General features: G+C 38.0%; 1 protein-coding gene across 1 annotated transcript; it reads left to right on the forward strand.

Annotated features, from left to right (window-relative positions):
* The first annotated feature begins 724 nt into the window (after window positions 1-724).
* LOC147640724 (caffeic acid 3-O-methyltransferase 1-like) lies at window positions 725-4,276 on the forward strand. Its single transcript, XM_086808876.1, has 3 exons — window positions 725-1,202; window positions 1,984-2,048; window positions 3,950-4,276. The coding sequence occupies exons 1-3, from the start codon at window positions 851-853 to the stop codon at window positions 4,250-4,252; spliced, it is 720 nt and encodes a 239-aa protein (XP_086665002.1). The 5' UTR covers window positions 725-850; the 3' UTR covers window positions 4,253-4,276.
* The last annotated feature ends 13,987 nt before the right edge of the window (window positions 4,277-18,263 follow it).

Raw genomic sequence — 18,263 nt, forward strand, 5'->3', positions numbered from 1 at the left:
GAGAGTGGGTAACAAGTTAGGAAATTGTGCCTTAACTTATGAAGTGCACTTATGGCCTAGGAAATATGAGATTGGAAATCTAGCCTTAGCCAATGACCTGTCTTCTATAATCTCTTAGGTGTGTGACTAATTGGCTATGTTATGGATATGTAGTATGGATATGTAGGTTATGGATATGTAGGTTGTGGGTTGTGTTAATGCAGTGTAACTGAGCATGTTCTATACACACCACCCACACCGCTTCTCTAAGCTTGCAAGACTATATATGGGGGTAGTAGTCATCATGAACTAAGGCATTTAATGCTTGTGAGCATCTACACCTTCTTCCCTTCTATACATCCTCTATCTAGTTTGATAAGATTGCCATCTAATTGTTAGCGCATGGGTGGACAACACCATCACTTATAACTTGTCAAACAATTTAAGACATTGATGACAAGATTTCTTTTTTGAGCTTGAAGACTCTTTATTTCTTTTATCGATTGAATACAAATGTTTTCTTGGATTAAAACAATTTAAGACATTGATGACAAGATTTCTTTTTTGAGTTTGAAGACTCTTTATTTCTTTGATTGATTGTTTGAAAACTGTAATCCGCCTCAATGTCATGGGCATCCTCCTCTCACCCGCCCAAATAGTATCCCACATCACCAACGTTTTCCACCATCCAACGGCTGCCGATTCTCTAGATCGAATCCTACGGGTATTAGCTTGCCACGGCGTCCTCACTTCCTCCCTAGAGGAGGAAGACTCGGAACACACACACAATCCTCACTATGTGAGAAAATATGGGCTCAATGAAGTTAGCAAATATTTGGTCAAAAATGAAGATGGTGCCTCTCTTGCCCCAATGATACTCCTCAATCTAGACAAGGTTTCTATGGACGCATGGCATTGCTTGGATGTAGCCATCCTCGACGGTAGCATTCCCTTCATCAAAGCTCATGGCAAACATCCCTTCCCTTATGCCCAAGATAACCTCTCCTTCAACAATATCTTCAACTCCGCCATGGCCAACCATACCAAGCTCTTCATCCCGTTGTTCCTTGACACCTACTCCAGCTTTGATGATGTAACTACCCTCGTCGATGTGGGCGGCGGGCTCGGATATTGCTTGAGCATGATCATCTCTAAGCACCCTCACATGAAAGGCATCAATTTCGACCAGCCGCATGTGGTTGCTGCTGCACCGCAGTATCCTGGTAATATCTCATAAGCCATCCACCACAATATATCATATGGGGTGACTCGATAAGTTTTAGAAGTCATTAGCTCATCTGTTCCACAATAAAGAATGGGTGTAAATGGATAACTAAGTTATTTTCAAATGACTTTAAACACATCATGGTTGAACATGTAGCTCGTGAATTTAGGTGTGATTGGTAAAGTATTTTGTCATTTAACTCCTTGCCACTTGGTGCTTGTGTATCTATACATACATATCAAGTCCAAGTGGGCTCCCATGCATGTGTGTGTGTGTGCGTGCGCGCACATACACACACACACACACACACACACACACACACACACACACACACACACACACACACAAACAAAGACATGAGTACATATTTTTATACATATGCATGCATGGTTGCATTGTATGTTATGAAAGGCAACCTAGGACCTTGAGGTGCTTAAACTTTGAAGAAAAACTATAAATTTAAAGAATTTATGTAAGCACACATGAATGCTTTTTTAAACCATTTTGAAACCAAAAAGGAAGACTTTAAGTTGGCTATGATGCAACGTGGCATATATTCAATAAATGTTTTACATTGTGCATGCACTCTTTTGATCACCATTGAGTTTAATCGATTTTTTCTAAATATGTTCTCCATAGTCACATGCAACTTCTTGCTTAAACTCTTATAGTCTATCATGTTGATGGCTTAATATAAAAGCTAGGTTTATACTTATTAAACATATGCCACTTGCAACCATCTAATGTGAGAATGCAAATCAATTTCCTTTACTACACAGGTGTTGAGAATGTAGGAGGAGATATGTTTGTGAGCATCCCCGAAGGCAATGCTATATTTATGAAGGTATTCTTTTCCTTAATCTTGATGATGCAACAATACGTATTGTGATCTGTGAAAGTGTGTTGAAATCTACAAGGTCATATCATGGCTCCATTGAAGTTCTTTCTCAAGTTTAACAAAAATCTTTCAGTGATTAAGTCTTTAAACCTTTGAAAACCTATGATTTGAATGAATTTCACAAATTTGACGGGCCTTATATAGTTACTCAAATTTATATATAGTACCCATTATCAAATGCATAATTAATAAATATATTAAAAAAGGTATTTTTGCTCTCTCTCTCTCTCTCTCTCTCTCTCTCTCTCTCTCTCTCTCTCTCTCTCTCTCTCTCTCTCTCTCTCTCTAGCGTTCTCACATTAAAGACAGCCAATGTCTTTTACATTAAAAAGACATACATTTCATTATTTTTCTTTAATTTTTTTAAATGATCTATAAAATATTTATAATTAAATATGTCTCTAGTTCCATGTATTTAATTCCAATATTTTACATGTCTTTTAGGCATCAAAAGACATGTAGGATAGAGATGCAGTTTCTTTAAACTAAAGCCTTCTTTTTGGGATATGTAATCCAAATGCCGCAAAGGAGCTACATTGTACTAGCATTCCAAATTTTAGCCAAATTCAATGGCAAAATGAGGGACAAGCGTGTGTGAGATGCTTCTTAGCCATTGACACTATCAATTTTGAAGCTACTACCCTACAAGTTATAGTTCCCTTAAGCACAAAGTCTAAAGAGTAAGATAAATCTACTATAGCTATTCAATATTCAAGTTTGTTTTAAAAATAGCTTCTTTTATTCTAAAATGGTCTTTGGCTAAGTGATTTGAGTGTGCGCTTGGGTAGCAAAGTGTGTGAGTTCAAACTTGACTTTGTACCTCTTGAAGAATCTGATGAAAGCCTCAATACTAAACAAATGCACACAATAATATCAAAAATATTGTTTGGGAGGATTACTCATGCAAAATAGTGCTTTCACACGAGTTTTTAAACGTTCTTTTTTTTTAACTAATCATGTGCCCTTTTGGAAGGACCTTGACTTGTTTCACAATATCTTGAAAATTTTTAATCCATATAATGATTTAAATATGCCAAAAATTTACCTTGATGAACTTTCTTATAAAGAAATATAGGCAACAACTTGAGTTTGTGAATGGGGGGCACTAAACAAGCTTTTTCCCAAAAACTATAGTTCATTTTAAACACAAAGAACTCAAAAATGAGGGGGCAAGTGAGAAACATAAACATACAAGATTGATAACATGATCTAGAGAAAAACACTACTCTTACAAAAAGCTAGAGAACATGCAAGTGAAAAACATAAATATGCAATATTATCTTTGACACGCTCTAGGGCAAAACACAAGTCCTACAAAAAGACTAGAACATGTGTGTATGTATGTACCTACATATATCTATATTATGAATATATATATTATGCACTCTTACATATCACCATCATTATTATAATTGAGATACATCTCTACCTAGATGCTAGTGCACTGTTAAAATACGTGCACACACCACTTTTGTAACTTCATTGACGTGCACTTTAAAATAAGTACACACACCACTTTTGTGTCCCAATAGAATTATGATTTATAATATTCTTAAATGAAAGAGCTAAAAAAAGGAGGTCAATCAATCTAAAAAACAAGCTTCCTTATTGCCATGATTTGTGTTAAGGTTTTTATGAACTTGAGTTAGTTAGCAAAGGGCACTTAAAACCCGTAGATTCAATTGCTTGCATTTATAGGGGATCGTTGAGTGCTTGACTAATATGAACATTTTTGCTAGCCTTGACACATTATGTAGTTTAACTAAGTTTTTAAAAATATTCAATCATTGCTTTTATAAGAAACAATTACTCCTTAACTCTATTGTGATATGTTTTGGCAAGGGCAGTGGATATTACACAATTGGAGTGACGAGCATTGTGTAAAAATATTGAAGAATTGTTACAAGGCTCTTCCAAAACAAGGTGGTAAAGTGATCATGGTGGATGCTCTACTTCCATATGGAGTGGAGAGTGGGGCAAGGGCCCGTGTAGCCTACCAACTTGACATCCTAATGCTTGCTTGTCATCACGGTGCCCGAGAGCGCACCTATCAAGAGCTTCTTACCATTTCTAAACTTGCAGGTTTTGCACGCATGCAAGTTATCTCCAAGCTAAATGAGTGCATTATTGTGGAACTTTACAAATTTTAGGGAGGATCTCTCCTCTTATATGACACCCACAAAGTCCATCTATCTACATGCATAATGCATTAGCTTTCGTATTCTAACTTATAAATCCCATCATGAGGTTCCAAACCTTTTGATCATTCTATAGTGTTGGAATGGATTTATTTTTGCAATTATATGGATATTGAATTAAAAATTTCCATCTCCACCATACATACATGTAGAATTACCTCCTTCTTAAGCTTCTTGAATGAAAACACCCTATAAATATAGAAGAAGACAAACTTACAAATTATGGATTTAGCTTGAAGATGTTCTTACTTTATCAAACATTATAGTTCAACCTTGTTTGTGATAATCATAAAATAGCTACACTTTTTTAAAACATAAAGTTGGGCACATGTGCATATTGGTGTATGTTTGATTTCGATCACAATATTTTGAATCTAAATATCCATGCAATACATCACCACATTTTCTACAAGTCTTAATGCCTTTAAAAAAATCATTTCTATAAAAATGTAATTTTTTTAAGAAAAACTTATGCATGTTAGGTTTGGGTAATTAATGAATTTTTTAAATTCTTTTTGCATGCTTAAGAACGCTTTACAATAGCCTACTTACTTCTCTTAATTCATCCTCTAACATATATTTTAAGCTCTTATGTTAGGGCTAGGAATAGAAACTTTTCTATATTTTATTTGCTTTCTTCTTTGCATTAAAAAAAAATCACACTTACAAAAACAATCCAAAAAATCTCAAGAACTAAAGAACATCTACATGTGTTGCACTCCTAGTCTCAGTACACTTGCAAGAACATCTACATGTGTTGCACTCCTAGTCTCAGTACACTTGCAAGAACATTTACGTGTGTAACACTCCTAGTCTCATCATTACACTCCACTAGTAGAATAATGAATCCAAGATTGGTGCAAGTAGGCTTACCTTAGATCTATATATATGTCCAGACACGCGCGTGCGCGCACCCCTCGGGTGGTCCACTATGTAAGAATTACCTATAGCACGTGTGTTAAAGGGATATTTAAATAACGCCTTATTTGTAAATTTTGTATCTTAAATGTACCCCTTGAGGATGGAATTTTGTGATAAAACTGACCCTCTGGTATGGACTTTTTCTCTTTTTGAACTAGTAAACCCCTTATGTATGTACACTTTTTTGTAAGTCCACCAAAGAAAAAATCCCTTCTATTGAATGCATGTGCTATCTTACATAACTTTTAGTGGACCCCTCAAGACACACACACACACAAACACACAAAAGCATAGGTTGACATTCACACAATACATATACAAAGGGTTATGTTGAGAGAGAGAGAGAGAGAGAGAGAGAGAGAGAGAGAGAGAGAGTGAGTGAGTGAGTGAGATAGAGAGAGACAAAGAGAACTATTAGAGCCAACATAAAGTGGCTAGGCTTATGATTAATGGTGGGGTGACTGAGCCCATTCATTTGACAAGATCAGTCAGGGCAGGGATACCCACTTAGCCCTCTCTTGTTTGCAATTGTTACGCATCCAATCTTATCTCGACTCAATAAGCTAGTGGACGACGGTGAAGTTGTAGGGCTTACTCTTCCAAGCGGAGAGTAGATGGTTGTCCAGGCATTGGAAGATGATTCTTTCATGTTCCTTAAGGCTCAAAGAGATAATGTTCAGAAGGCTAAGGCTTTTTGGGATACTTTTAGTCTTGCTTCAAGGTTATACATTAATATGCATAGATCTTCTCTGATAAGCTCTGTAGTACCGAGAGTGATTTTCTTGGTTTGGGATGGAATGGGAAGGTCATACAAAGGGGATGCATCACATGCCACTTGGGTTATCTGATTAGAGTTTATGTTGATTCACAAGCTTTGTTGGCATGGATTTCTGTGGATGACTCCGCCGGTCCTTGCTAGGGAACTTGAAGACAACCACCACAAACACTATGGTTGGGAGAGAAGGGAGCGTGGATGGGAAGTATACCCACCAAGGATGAGCCGACCTCACTAGCTAGACATGCAAGACCTAGGCTCTACACACTGTCTACCATGCTCTCCCACCACCACCTAGCACCGCAGTACCCCTACAGGTCTCTCACTAACACCACACACACCACTCACACCTCACTCACCTTGCTCACACAAAGAGATAGACAAAACACCAAACAGAGCACAACACTACCATCACAACAATACCAAAAAGGAGTGATACAAGCGAGACTCCGCTCCGATAGAAGGAATGTGCTAGAACTCCAGGTGATACCTGGGAGAGTGTCCTCCTCTGTGAGAGTATGTCCCAGACTATCTGTATGCTGCCGACGAGAGAGTGCTCCCCTTAACTCCTCCTTGGGTGTCCTCCTCCTCGGATGGTGCTCAAGAGGATCTGTCCCCTGCCTTGGGAAAGGGAGAGGGGTGTTGCCTCCATGAGTGCCATCAAAGTTGGCCATGCACGTATGAGATGTCGAAGGGGACCAGCGGCGGTCAAAGGGGTCGAAGCGCACTAGGCGGTCGGAGGGCACCAGCAATTGGAGTCATCGGAGGGCACCGACGGTCGGAACCATCATCGGAGGGCACTGGTGGGGGTCGGAGTGGTTGGAGCACACCGGCGGTCGGAGTGGTCGGAGCAATCAGAGGGCACTGATAGTCGGAGTGGTCAGATCAGTCGGAGGGCACCAGTGATCGGAGTGGTCGGAGCACACCGGTAGTGACGGCGGTCAGAGTCATCGGAGGAGGGCATCGACGGCGGTGACGGCGATCGGAGTGGTCAGAGGAACTGGCTTCCCATCCACAGGTCACCCACTACTACTCAATTCACCGTCCCGATGAATGCTAAGAAAACACAAGTGAGCCTCCGGGAAAAACATCCGGCAAAAGCAGGCTGCCAGGCATACTTCATACAATGATCCTTCCAGGTAAAGCTTCTCGAGAGATACAAAATAAATAAAAATGAATCAACTAGGCTCGTGGGCAACTTCATCCAATGAGCTATAGAAAAAAATGATTGAACAAGGAGCTCCTGGGCACTTCATCCAGCAAGCCATTTCTTAGAGCTCCTGAGCACTTTATCCAGCAAGCTATCACTAACTGTATTACCACTGTCATCCCCCGGGCAAAGCATCCAACAGAAGGTTACCTCAACACAAAAGCACAAAAACCAATCTAAACAATAATAATCACTGGCCACTTTGTCTGGGAAAAACTTCCGGCACGAAGTCCAGGCATACAAGATACAGAATGAAATCTGGCCATGGCCAATACATAAAATATTCCACCTCATTAACAGAAAAATATTCACTTCTCCCAAGCATCACTAGCGTGTGCCAAGGTAGCCTCCCAAAGAACTTTTGCTTCAGTGTCAAGAGTGCTCATAAACTGCCACAAATATGCCCATACCAAGGGCTTGGCAGTCCAAGGGTTGTTGAGAAGAGCTGCACATGCACCTGTTGTGTTATGGTATTGCATTATGGTATTGCAGAGCGATGAATTAGGGGTGTGCCCTTCAAAGTTTCTCTGCAACCTAGTTGCACCCCATGCCAAGAGCTCTTTAACACATTTAGATGATCCTCTATGTGCTGCAAAATGCTATAGAATGGCTGGACTAGGCTACCAAGTGTAGAGGTGTAGCCCTCTATGTCCTGCAAAATGTTGTAGAATGGCTGGAATGGGCTACCAAGTGTAGAGGTGTAACTCCACATGTTTGTGCCACTATGGGCATCTGGACAACATCTAAAACTTGTTGGACATAATACGGTCGGAGCGGTCGGTGGAGTATGGAGGAACTGGCTTCCCGTCCACAATTTCTGCAAGGATAAATGATAAGTTTGCGTATTGGAAATCTCAGGGTTAGCCTATGCATGTTTGGCTCAAAGTGGCACAATCCATTATTATTGGCATGATATCTTTTTTCTTGCCTTTATTGCCATGGAGGACGGGCAAAGCTTTGCATTTAATACAATAGCCAATTAGATTTATGTTATGGAAAAGAGCATGAAATAAGCCAGGGTAGACGTGGATTTCTAGGGAACATGTTACTACTCCAAAGACGAGTGGAGGCAACCCTATTATTAGATGTCAGATTACATATATGGCCTTTATTGCAAGATATGTGTGTATCTTAAGAGTCATGGGTGGTAATGGCTAAGGCCCTCATACAGGAGGTTGCGCTTGTGCATGGTAATACCAAGATTGATGGTACATGGTGGGATGTAGTGAATGGGTCCCAAAAGGTTCGAGTGGTGGCTTCACCTCTCTCTTTCTCATTTGATGATCTTATGGAAGGAGGATTTGGCACACACTAAATGGAACCCTTCAGATGAGCAGTTGTGCAGTTGAATTCTATAGCAAGTGAGGTGTTGGCTACTTCACGACTTTGGGAGTGGCCTGACAAACTTGTTGAGCGGCCAAAATTCAATAGAATGTCTTGATTTTTAGGACTAGTGAGAATTATGGATGCTTTGTTGCCACGTAGAGGCCGCTTATTGTCTTTTCGAAAAATTCATCAATATCTTTGGGTTCCAAGGATATGTACAGTTATGGGAGAAGGTGAGAGCATACCTTACACCATTTGGTGATATTCCTCAGCTGGAAGATCAGCAACCTTGGTTAGATTGGGTATTTAGAAAGCTTCATGGCATTTTCCAGCATACAACAAATTAAGTGTACCATATGATGGTGGAAGATAAGTATTGGATCACTGAGAAGGCTAATAGGGTATGGAACATCAGGAAAAGTAGGGCTTGGTGGAAGGAAGTAATCTTACAGGGCTGGTGATCTAAGATTCCATATCAAGGGAAGGTGTTCCTATGGCACATGCTAGTTGGAGGCCTAACATTGGGGGACTAGTTGCGAAATCGGCAGATTGCTTCCAGTAATTGTGTGTTTTGTACTACATGTTTGGAAACATGCCCGCATCTTTTCATTTCATGTTCGATGTGGCAAAGAAGGTGTGGGATTTCCTTTCTCATGTATGGATTCTGTTTTGACAGATAGGCTTGTAAAGGTTAAAGACTCGATTTTTAGCAAGATTTTTGAATGGTCTGGATAACCCACAACATTCAATTTTCTTTCATTTTTTCAGGTGGATAGGTTTGTGGTATATCTGGTTAACTAGGAATGCCTTCATATTTGATGCAAAAGTGGGTATTATAGCTCACATAGGTCGTATAAAAGTGCTACTAATGTGGCAAGTATCTTCCTTGTGGCAGTCAACTCATTTGGTGGAGAATGACATGGCTATATATTGGATGAGGGTACTCGAAGCTACACATGTGATTTGGAGTAATTAGTGAGGGAAAGCTAGTACATCACATGGTGACCATGTGGCCATTTGTAAAGTAATTTTTGGTAACATATCTTCTATTACGAAGAGAGAGAGAGAGAGAGAGAGAGAGAGAGAGAGAGAGAGAGACAAACAGACAAATAGATAGACAGAGGAACTACTATATAACTACAAATAGATTTCCACTTTGGTTTCAAAATGGTATAAAAAACATTCATATGTGCTAACATAAATTCTTTATATTATGGTTTTTTTTCAAATTTTAAGCACCTCAAGGTCCTAGGTTGCCTTTCATAATATAAAATGCAATAGCAGAAATATGAACAAATAGCACACTAAGCCAGAATGGCCGACCCCCCGTAGGAACTTTGAAACAGAGCATATGTATAAAAATATGTACTTATGTATAAAAGTATGTACTTATGTGTGTGTGTGTGTGTGTGTGTGCACGCGCGTGCATGCGCGTGCGCGTATGCATGTGCGCGCTTGTTGGACATGATATATATGTATACATATACAAGCACCAAGTGGCAAGGAGTTAAATAACGAAATATTTTGCCAATCACACCTAATCATGGTGAAATTTACGAGTTACATGTTCACCCATGATGTGTTTAAATGCATTCTTTGAAAAAAAACTTAGTTATCCATTTATACCCATTCACGACACTCTAGAAAAGCTTTAAGGTGGAACAGATGAACATATGATGGCTTATGAGATATTACCAAGATACTGCGGTGCAGCAGCAACCACATTCGGCTGGTCGAAATTGATGCCTTTGATGTGAGGGTGCTTAGAGATGATCATGCTCAAGCAAGATCCGAGCCCGCCACCCACATCGACGAGGGTAGTGACATCATCAAAGTTGGAGTAGGTGTCAAGGAACAACTGGATGAGGAACTTGGTATGGTTGGCCATGGCAGAGTTGAAGATATTGTTGAAGTGGAGGTCTTCTTGGGCATAAGGGAAGGCATCTTTGCCATGAGCTTTGGTGAAGGGAACGCTACCGTCGAGGACAGCTACATCCAAGTAATGCCATGCGTCCATAAAAACCTTGTCTAGATTGAGGAGTATCATTGGGGGAAGAGAGGCACCATCTTCATTTTTGACCAAATATTTGCTAACTTCATTGAGCCCATATTTTCTCACATAGTGAGGCTTCCTCTAGGGAGGAAGTGAGGACGCCGTGGCAAGCTAATACCCGTAGGATTCGATCTAGAGAATCGGTAGCCGTTGGATGGTGGAAAACGTTGGTGATGTGGGATACTATTTGGGCGGGTGAGAGGAGGTGGTGTGGTTGGCTGGCGAGGATGTCCATGACATTGAGGTGGATTACAGTTTTCAGAGCCATGGGTAAGCAGCACAAGGAGCCCAGCTCCAGCACTCTCAACCATGCAGGGTCTTCAGCTCCCGGAAGCTCAGAAAGCAGCCGCTCCTCACGTTGAGCAATTTCGCCCATCTCTCTCCCCCCCCCCCCCCCCCGAGTGTGTGTGTATGTGTGAGAGAGAGAGGGGAAGAAAGCTCTCTATTTAAGAGTGTGTGAATGAGAGCGCCAGAAAGAGACGCCCATGCGTGGCAAAGGCAAAGTTGTCCTCTTACTTTTGAAAATTGAATTTAGGAAAGTTCAAAATTTTTAGAGAAATTCCAAGGAACTAATGCAAAGACCTTGACATGGCAAATGGATGTAAACCATGGCTTGCACACCCACACTATTGCAAGCTATACTATCAAATATTAGAGGTTATAATAAATGTATCCACCATTTTCAAATTAAGAATAGTAGCTAAGACCAAATTCATTTGCTTGAACGGAGCCGCATTAACTAAGATGCAATTTGTTTGCTTGAGCAAACAATTTGTTTGCTTGAACAATGGAGCCGCATTAGCTAAGATGAGCAAAGATTCTCATTACAATTCTCCCTCCTCCACATTTTCAAATGTTTCTTACAGAAGCATCCAAGTCAAGTACTAAATGCTAATTTTTTTGTGTGTGAAGTAATGATTTTAATCACCTTTCATCACCTATCCACCAATTACTTGCTCTTTATGGTATCAACCATTTTTAGTTAAGAATAGTAGCTAAAACCCAATTCATTTGCTTGGAACGGAGCTGCGTTAGCTTGAACGGGGCCATATTACAATTCTCCCTCCACATTTTCAATGTTTCTTCCAAAGCATCCAAGTTACGTGCTAATTTTTTTGTATGAAGTAATGATTTTAGTCACCTTTCATCACTGCCTATCCACTAACTACTTACTTTTTACATCCTTGGTGTCCAAGATTTTTTTAAAAATATTATACCAAAAAAATTCAAGGCATGAACCCTAGTTCTTTCTTTTTGATAATGTTTTAATCACATTTTTTCTTTTTAAGATTTCACGCCGTAGTCTTGAATCCTAATATGGGACCAAAATCTTTTTTTGCTATTAATTAATTAGTGAGAGGGTGAGAGGGGACTTGAACCTTAGTGTAGATGTAGATGTAAGCTGAAAACATTAGAAAGGTTTTTTTTTCCTGGTTTTGATGTGTGGTAGGTGGTGGGATCTTGCGGGAGTTTTCCATTCAGAGGGTTCATGCGGCCTCTCTCTCTCGCTTATAATGCAAACACCAAGATCTTCGCTCTCTCTCTTGCTCATTGTCTCTCTATCGCGGCGTATCGTTGAGTAGGCTCTTCCTTTCTGAGTAGAAGAGCGCCCACCTTGATCCTTTGTACTACCCAGACCCTCTTGCTGTCTTCGATAGAGGTTCCCCTCTCGCGCCGCGGTTGAGACCCTGTCTCGCTGTCGGCGGGGACGTGCTAAGGTTTGAAGGTTCAAACCTTTTGTTTGAACCTTAGTATTACTATTAATTAGTGCCCACTTGTGGGCACTAATTAATAGTAATACTCACATGAGTGAATATGTGAGTATTACTAGCTTGAAAGGAATTTTAGTAAAGAACAAGAATTTCCTCAAGAAAGTTATCCATCATATCAATAATGCATCTTTGGTCGTTAACAATAATGCATCTTTGGTCATAGTGTTGAATCCCAATTCTTAGCTTGAAAGGACTTTTGGCAAAGAACAAGACTTTCCTCAAGAAAGTTATCTATCAATATCTTTTTGTGACATCATAATACAAAAGTTAGCCTTGATTAAACAAATTAAAAAATTATTGAAAAAATAGCCTTGAATAACCACCATTGCTTTTTTGCTTTTTAACTTAAAAAAAGTCATGAGTGTAACATGCTTGTGGGAAAACTTAGTCAGTTTAAGGAGACCTGCAAGTTTCCTTTAAGATAAACAAATAAAGAAATCTTTTCATTGAATTTTAAAACACTTTAATCTCAACCAAAGACATGATTTTTGATGCTTTTCTGCTTCCAAAAAAATGGTTTAAAAGGACAATTTTGACTTTTTTTCTAATAGACTTTTTTTCTTGAATTAAAAAAACTATTAGAATTTTGGCACTCAAAAGATTAATAGGTAAATCTCCCCTAAACGAATGCAATGGAGCCCTTCCTTCTTAAAAAATGTTTGTCAACAATTTAAAACTAAAATGGAGTCCTTGTTAAAAAATGTTTGTCAACGATTTAAAACTAAAATTATATATTTGTGTAATTATCAGAATTTACATGTGATGTATGACAATTGATTAAAAACAAACATCTATTTCTTTTTGTCCCTCTTGTTTTTTCACTCAATAATATTTTGAACTATTAGATATATGGGACCATCTGCCTGTGGGGTGCATTGTTGCAAAGACTTTGGGTGAATGTTGAGTGGGGGTGTTATGCCCACCTCTCATCATGCACCTACCTTTGTTATTCGATGCATATTTGTAAAGCCCCAATTATGAGGAGAAGCATAGAACTTTGGTGGGAAACTTAGCTTAAATGCTAGAAGGAGTGGTTAGGATATGGCTTGGGTAGATGAGAGAGTGGGTAACAAGTTAGGAAATTGTGCCTTAACTTATGAAGTGCACTTATGGCCTAGGAAATATGAGATTGGAAATCTAGCCTTAGCCAATGACCTGTCTTCTATAATCTCTTAGGTGTGTGACTAATTGGCTATGTTATGGATATGTAGTATGGATATGTAGGTTATGGATATGTAGGTTGTGGGTTGTGTTAATGCAGTGTAACTGAGCATGTTCTATACACACCACCCACACCGCTTCTCTAAGCTTGCAAGACTATATATGGGGGTAGTAGTCATCATGAACTAAGGCATTTAATGCTTGTGAGCATCTACACCTTCTTCCCTTCTATACATCCTCTATCTAGTTTGATAAGATTGCCATCTAATTGTTAGCGCATGGGTGGACAACACCATCACTTATAACTTGTCAAACAATTTAAGACATTGATGACAAGATTTCTTTTTTGAGCTTGAAGACTCTTTATTTCTTTTATCGATTGAATACAAATGTTTTCTTGGATTAAAACAATTTAAGACATTGATGACAAGATTTCTTTTTTGAGTTTGAAGACTCTTTATTTCTTTGATTGATTGAATAAAAATGTTTTCCTTGGATTAAAACTTTTTTTTTGGTTTCACGGAAAAAGACATTTTCAGCTATAACACCTTTTTTCAAGCTCAAATTGCACAAACATTTCCTACAAGATGTTTTATCAAGCTCAAATTCTTGTCGTAGTAAAGTTTGAAATCCTCAAAGCACATTCTTTTGATACCAAAGAAGTCAACTACAAAACTTCTCATAAAGTTCAAAGTTTTGTTACATACAAGACTTTTGATCATGTTTGAATTCTTATTCCATTAAATGAATAATTTGATACTTTTTTATTTTGCCAATACGTGACCTTCACTTTTTGAAATCTTCAACAAAAATTTGCATACTTTCTTCTACACCTTAGACTTGCTAGTCCATTTGCACTTTCTAAAAAGAATTTTGCACAAAAAATTCATTTATCCATTTTTAAATGATTTTAATATTTTTTGTATAACCTTAAATGTAGAAAACACCTCATTCATTCTTTATTTTTTAAATTCTTTTACACATCTACATCTCTTTCTTGCATGTAGCACAAGACAAACTATCTTCTTGTAAATTTTTTTATATCTTATAAGCCTTCATCAATTTGTATTATATTATTACTATGATTCAGCTATGAATCTTTTTCATTAATCATACAGTATTTTCATGAAAAACCAGTAGGATTTTGCATTCTTTTAAACATCCAACATCTTAAAACAATATATTACTATATAAAAGACTATAAAATTTTGTTCTTGTTAAAATTGGGAGACACTTGCCTCTACTCATTACTTGTTGTATGTCACATTTCATTCTAGGATGTTGCATAGCAGTATGCTAGGTAACCGACTAAGGCTAGATTGCTGATCTAATATTTCCTAGGCTATACGGGCACCTTATAAGTTAAGGCACAGTGGCCTAACTTGTTAACCCACTCTCTCATCTACCCAAGCCATCTCCTAACCACTCCTTCCAACATTTAAGCGAAGTTTCCCACCAAAGTTCTGCACACCCATGGCTTCTCCTCATAATTGGGGCCTTACAAATATGCATCATATAACAAAGGTAGGTGCATGATGAGAGGTGGGCATTGAGTGTATACTAACACCCCCCCTCAATGTTTACCCAAAGATGAACTAAGATCTTGGTGCAACACTAAGTTGATGAAGTGTCAAGTGAGCTGGTCCTTCCCAAGAGGCTTGAGGAGGATGTCAGTAAAATTTTGGTCTCCACTATCTCATCCTTAAATGGCTCTCACACATAGTGAGATTGGATCTCACTATGCTTATGCGAGCATAAAACATAAGGTCTCCAACAATATCCATGTAGCTTTGATTTTCACATTGTAAGGTTGTAGCTTCTTTAATCTAAACTCCCATGTCAACCAAGGTTCTCCTCAACCATTGTTGGGGTAGGCACCACTATTTGATAGATCTACATATAGCATGTGAGAGCAGGCATTATGACCTCTAGTTCATAGAGCCAAATGCTCCTCAAAACTTGGGTACTAATGTATTTTCCTTGTCCAAATGGACCTAAGGGTAAAGTTCTTCCTCCTTTGAGACCTCGACTTGTTGATTACATTAATGCCATTCCATAATGTTTAGAGCTCTTTAGTAATGGAGCCAAGCAGACATGTACGTCCTTCACTTTGTGCTTCCTTTGGATGAGAATAGAAAGAGACAAGGGCCTCTATTTGATAGAAAACAATGGTGGGATAGTGTGATCGACCAAGAAAACTAGACATGTGGACCATGTTGTGGAACACAACACAAATGGATTCACCCCATTTGTTGCAAGCCCAAAACCCAAATTCCATGGACCATGTGAGAATATCAACCACTTGTCCTCTATGTGATTCCATGCTAATAAGTTAGATAGAACTTACAACTTTCCAACCTTTTGTCAAAACTATTTACATACCATGTCAAGAGAAATGCAATGGACTTGCATATAAACATATGCATTATCCTTGGAGGTAGAAAAAAAGGCCTTAGAATCTTGCAAGAAGTGGTAGCTACCTATAGATTTTACATATATTGATGTGCATAACACTTGGGACAAGTAACTACATGTGTGAACTCATTGCAAAAGAGCTAGCAATCGTTTGGGCAAGCACGCATGCTCTTATAATCCAACCCCATTTTTGCCAATGTCCTCTTTGCCTCAAGATAAGAGGAGGGCACACAGTTCTCCTTGGGCATCAACTTTTGCAACAACCAGAACAATGCTAACACTTGCATTAGATCACCCAAGTGTGCCACTTCTTGTAGATTAAAAATAGCAAATAGTGCTTAAGTTTTTGTTAACGCTCTTGCACCTGCATATAAGTTTACCTTTTAATTCTCCTAATACGCTCCTCTCATGCATTATGTTCCAGTTTGTGTTTAGGAAATGCATCTTGTGAAAAAACATTGGCAAAAAATGCCTCAACCATCTCTTCCATTGCATCCTTGGGAAACACCTCATCTATAACATTCTTTTAAACTTCAAATAGCACATCATCCCTCACCTTTAGCTTTACTTGTCCTACTTTGGTAATAAAAAACTCTAAACTACCATGCTATTTTTTCCCACTTTCTCTTTGCAAATGTGTCTTTAATGTTTTTGTGTGTGTAGGTAAATCAGAGCTTACTTGGGTAGCTCATGGGGGCTGGACATCACATCTACTTCTCACATAATTGGGACTCGAGCATGCATTTTGTCTCCCAAGTCCCCAACGTGAGTCTTTTCTCCACTATCCACTCTTGGCCTTTGAGGTGAATTGTGTTTCTTTACCCTCTTGTGTTTGCAAATAAAGTCTGGGTAGCATTATTTTTGTTAAATTTAGAGATTTTTACTCAATACAAATGCATGGCCCACGCATATGAATGTGTGTAAATATGATTCACCAAATTTTGGCAATGCAAGGTGGTGCTCTTTGTAACAATGCACCCACCAACACATGGTCTCATATATCTAATAGTTCAAAACAGTATTGAATGACAAAACAAGAGTTTTTAATGGATAAAAAGCATTTAGTGTTTGTTTTTAAACAATTTTCATACGGCATGTGTAAATTTTGATAATTACACATAAAATATAATTTTGGTTTTAAATTGTTGACAAACATTTTTTAACAAGGAAGGACTCCTTTTTTAGTTTTAAATCATTGACAAACATTTTTTAACAAGAAAGGGCTCGATTGCATTTGTTTAGGCGAGATTTTTTAACAAGAAAGGGCTCAATTGCATTCGTTGAGGCGAGATTTTCTTTTGAGTGCCAAAATTGTAATAGTTTTTTTTAATTCAAGAAAAGAAATCTATTAGAAAAAAAGACAAAATTGTTCTTTTAAACCACTTTTTTGGAAGTGGAAAAGCGTTAAAATATCATGTCTTTGGTTGAGATTAAAATGTTTTAAAAGTCAATGAAAAGATTTATTTATTTGTTTCTCTTAAAGAAAACTTGCAGGTCTCCTTAAAATGACTAAGTTTTCTCGCAATCATGTTAGGCTTATGATTTTCTTTTAGTAAAAAAAGTAGTGGTGGTTATTCAAGGCTATTTTTTTTAATAAAATTTTTATTTGTTTAATCAAGGCCAACTTTTGTATTATGATGTCACAAAAAGATATTGATAGATAACTTTCTTGAAAAAATTATTGTTCTTCACCTTCAAGCTAAGAATTGGGATTCAACACTAAGACCAAAGATGTATTATTGATAGATGACTCTCTTAAAGTCTTGTTCTTCGCCAAAATTCCTTTCAAGGCTAAGAATTGGGATTCAACACTACGACAAAATATGTGAGAGAAAAAATGTGAGTAAATCATTATCAGAAAGAAAGAAGTAGGGTTCAATGCCTTGAAATCGGTGGATCATGACAATGAAAGGTGGCTAAAATCATTACTTCAAACAAAAAAATTAGTACTTGACTTGGATGCTTTGGAAGAAACATTTGAAAATGTGGATGGAGAATTATAATAACAGGAATTGTAACCCAGAAGGAAAACAATAGGAGCTAATCTTTGCCAATTGCTATTTTTTGAGATTTTTCTGTTAAAAAAAATACCAATATCTTATGCAAATTTTGGCCATTTTGAAGGGATATAGAAAATATTTTCCCAATTTTAGATATTTTAAGGCATTTTTAAAAACATTCATCCTATTTTTTTATAATTGTAGATTTATATAGAAAGAATAATTACCAACCCACCTACACTTTTATATATATATATATATATATTCATAGAGGCATCTTATTTTTTACCCTAGGAAAAGGGCTTCGTTCTAAGCAAAGGAATTGGGTTT

This window comes from Cibotium barometz, chromosome 2 (assembly GCF_041138505.1).
Source record: "Cibotium barometz isolate CiBa-2024 chromosome 2, ASM4113850v1, whole genome shotgun sequence".
Lineage (NCBI taxonomy): Eukaryota > Viridiplantae > Streptophyta > Polypodiopsida > Cyatheales > Cibotiaceae > Cibotium > Cibotium barometz.

Coding starts and splice junctions, on each gene's coding strand:
- LOC147640724 (XM_086808876.1), top strand. CDS start 851: ATGATACTCCTCAATCTAGACAAGGTTTCTATGGACGCATGGCATTGC. Junction 1,203..1,983: donor TGCTGCACCGCAGTATCCTG/GTAATATCTCAT, acceptor TTTACTACACAG/GTGTTGAGAATGTAGGAGGA. Junction 2,049..3,949: donor GCAATGCTATATTTATGAAG/GTATTCTTTTCC, acceptor TGGCAAGGGCAG/TGGATATTACACAATTGGAG.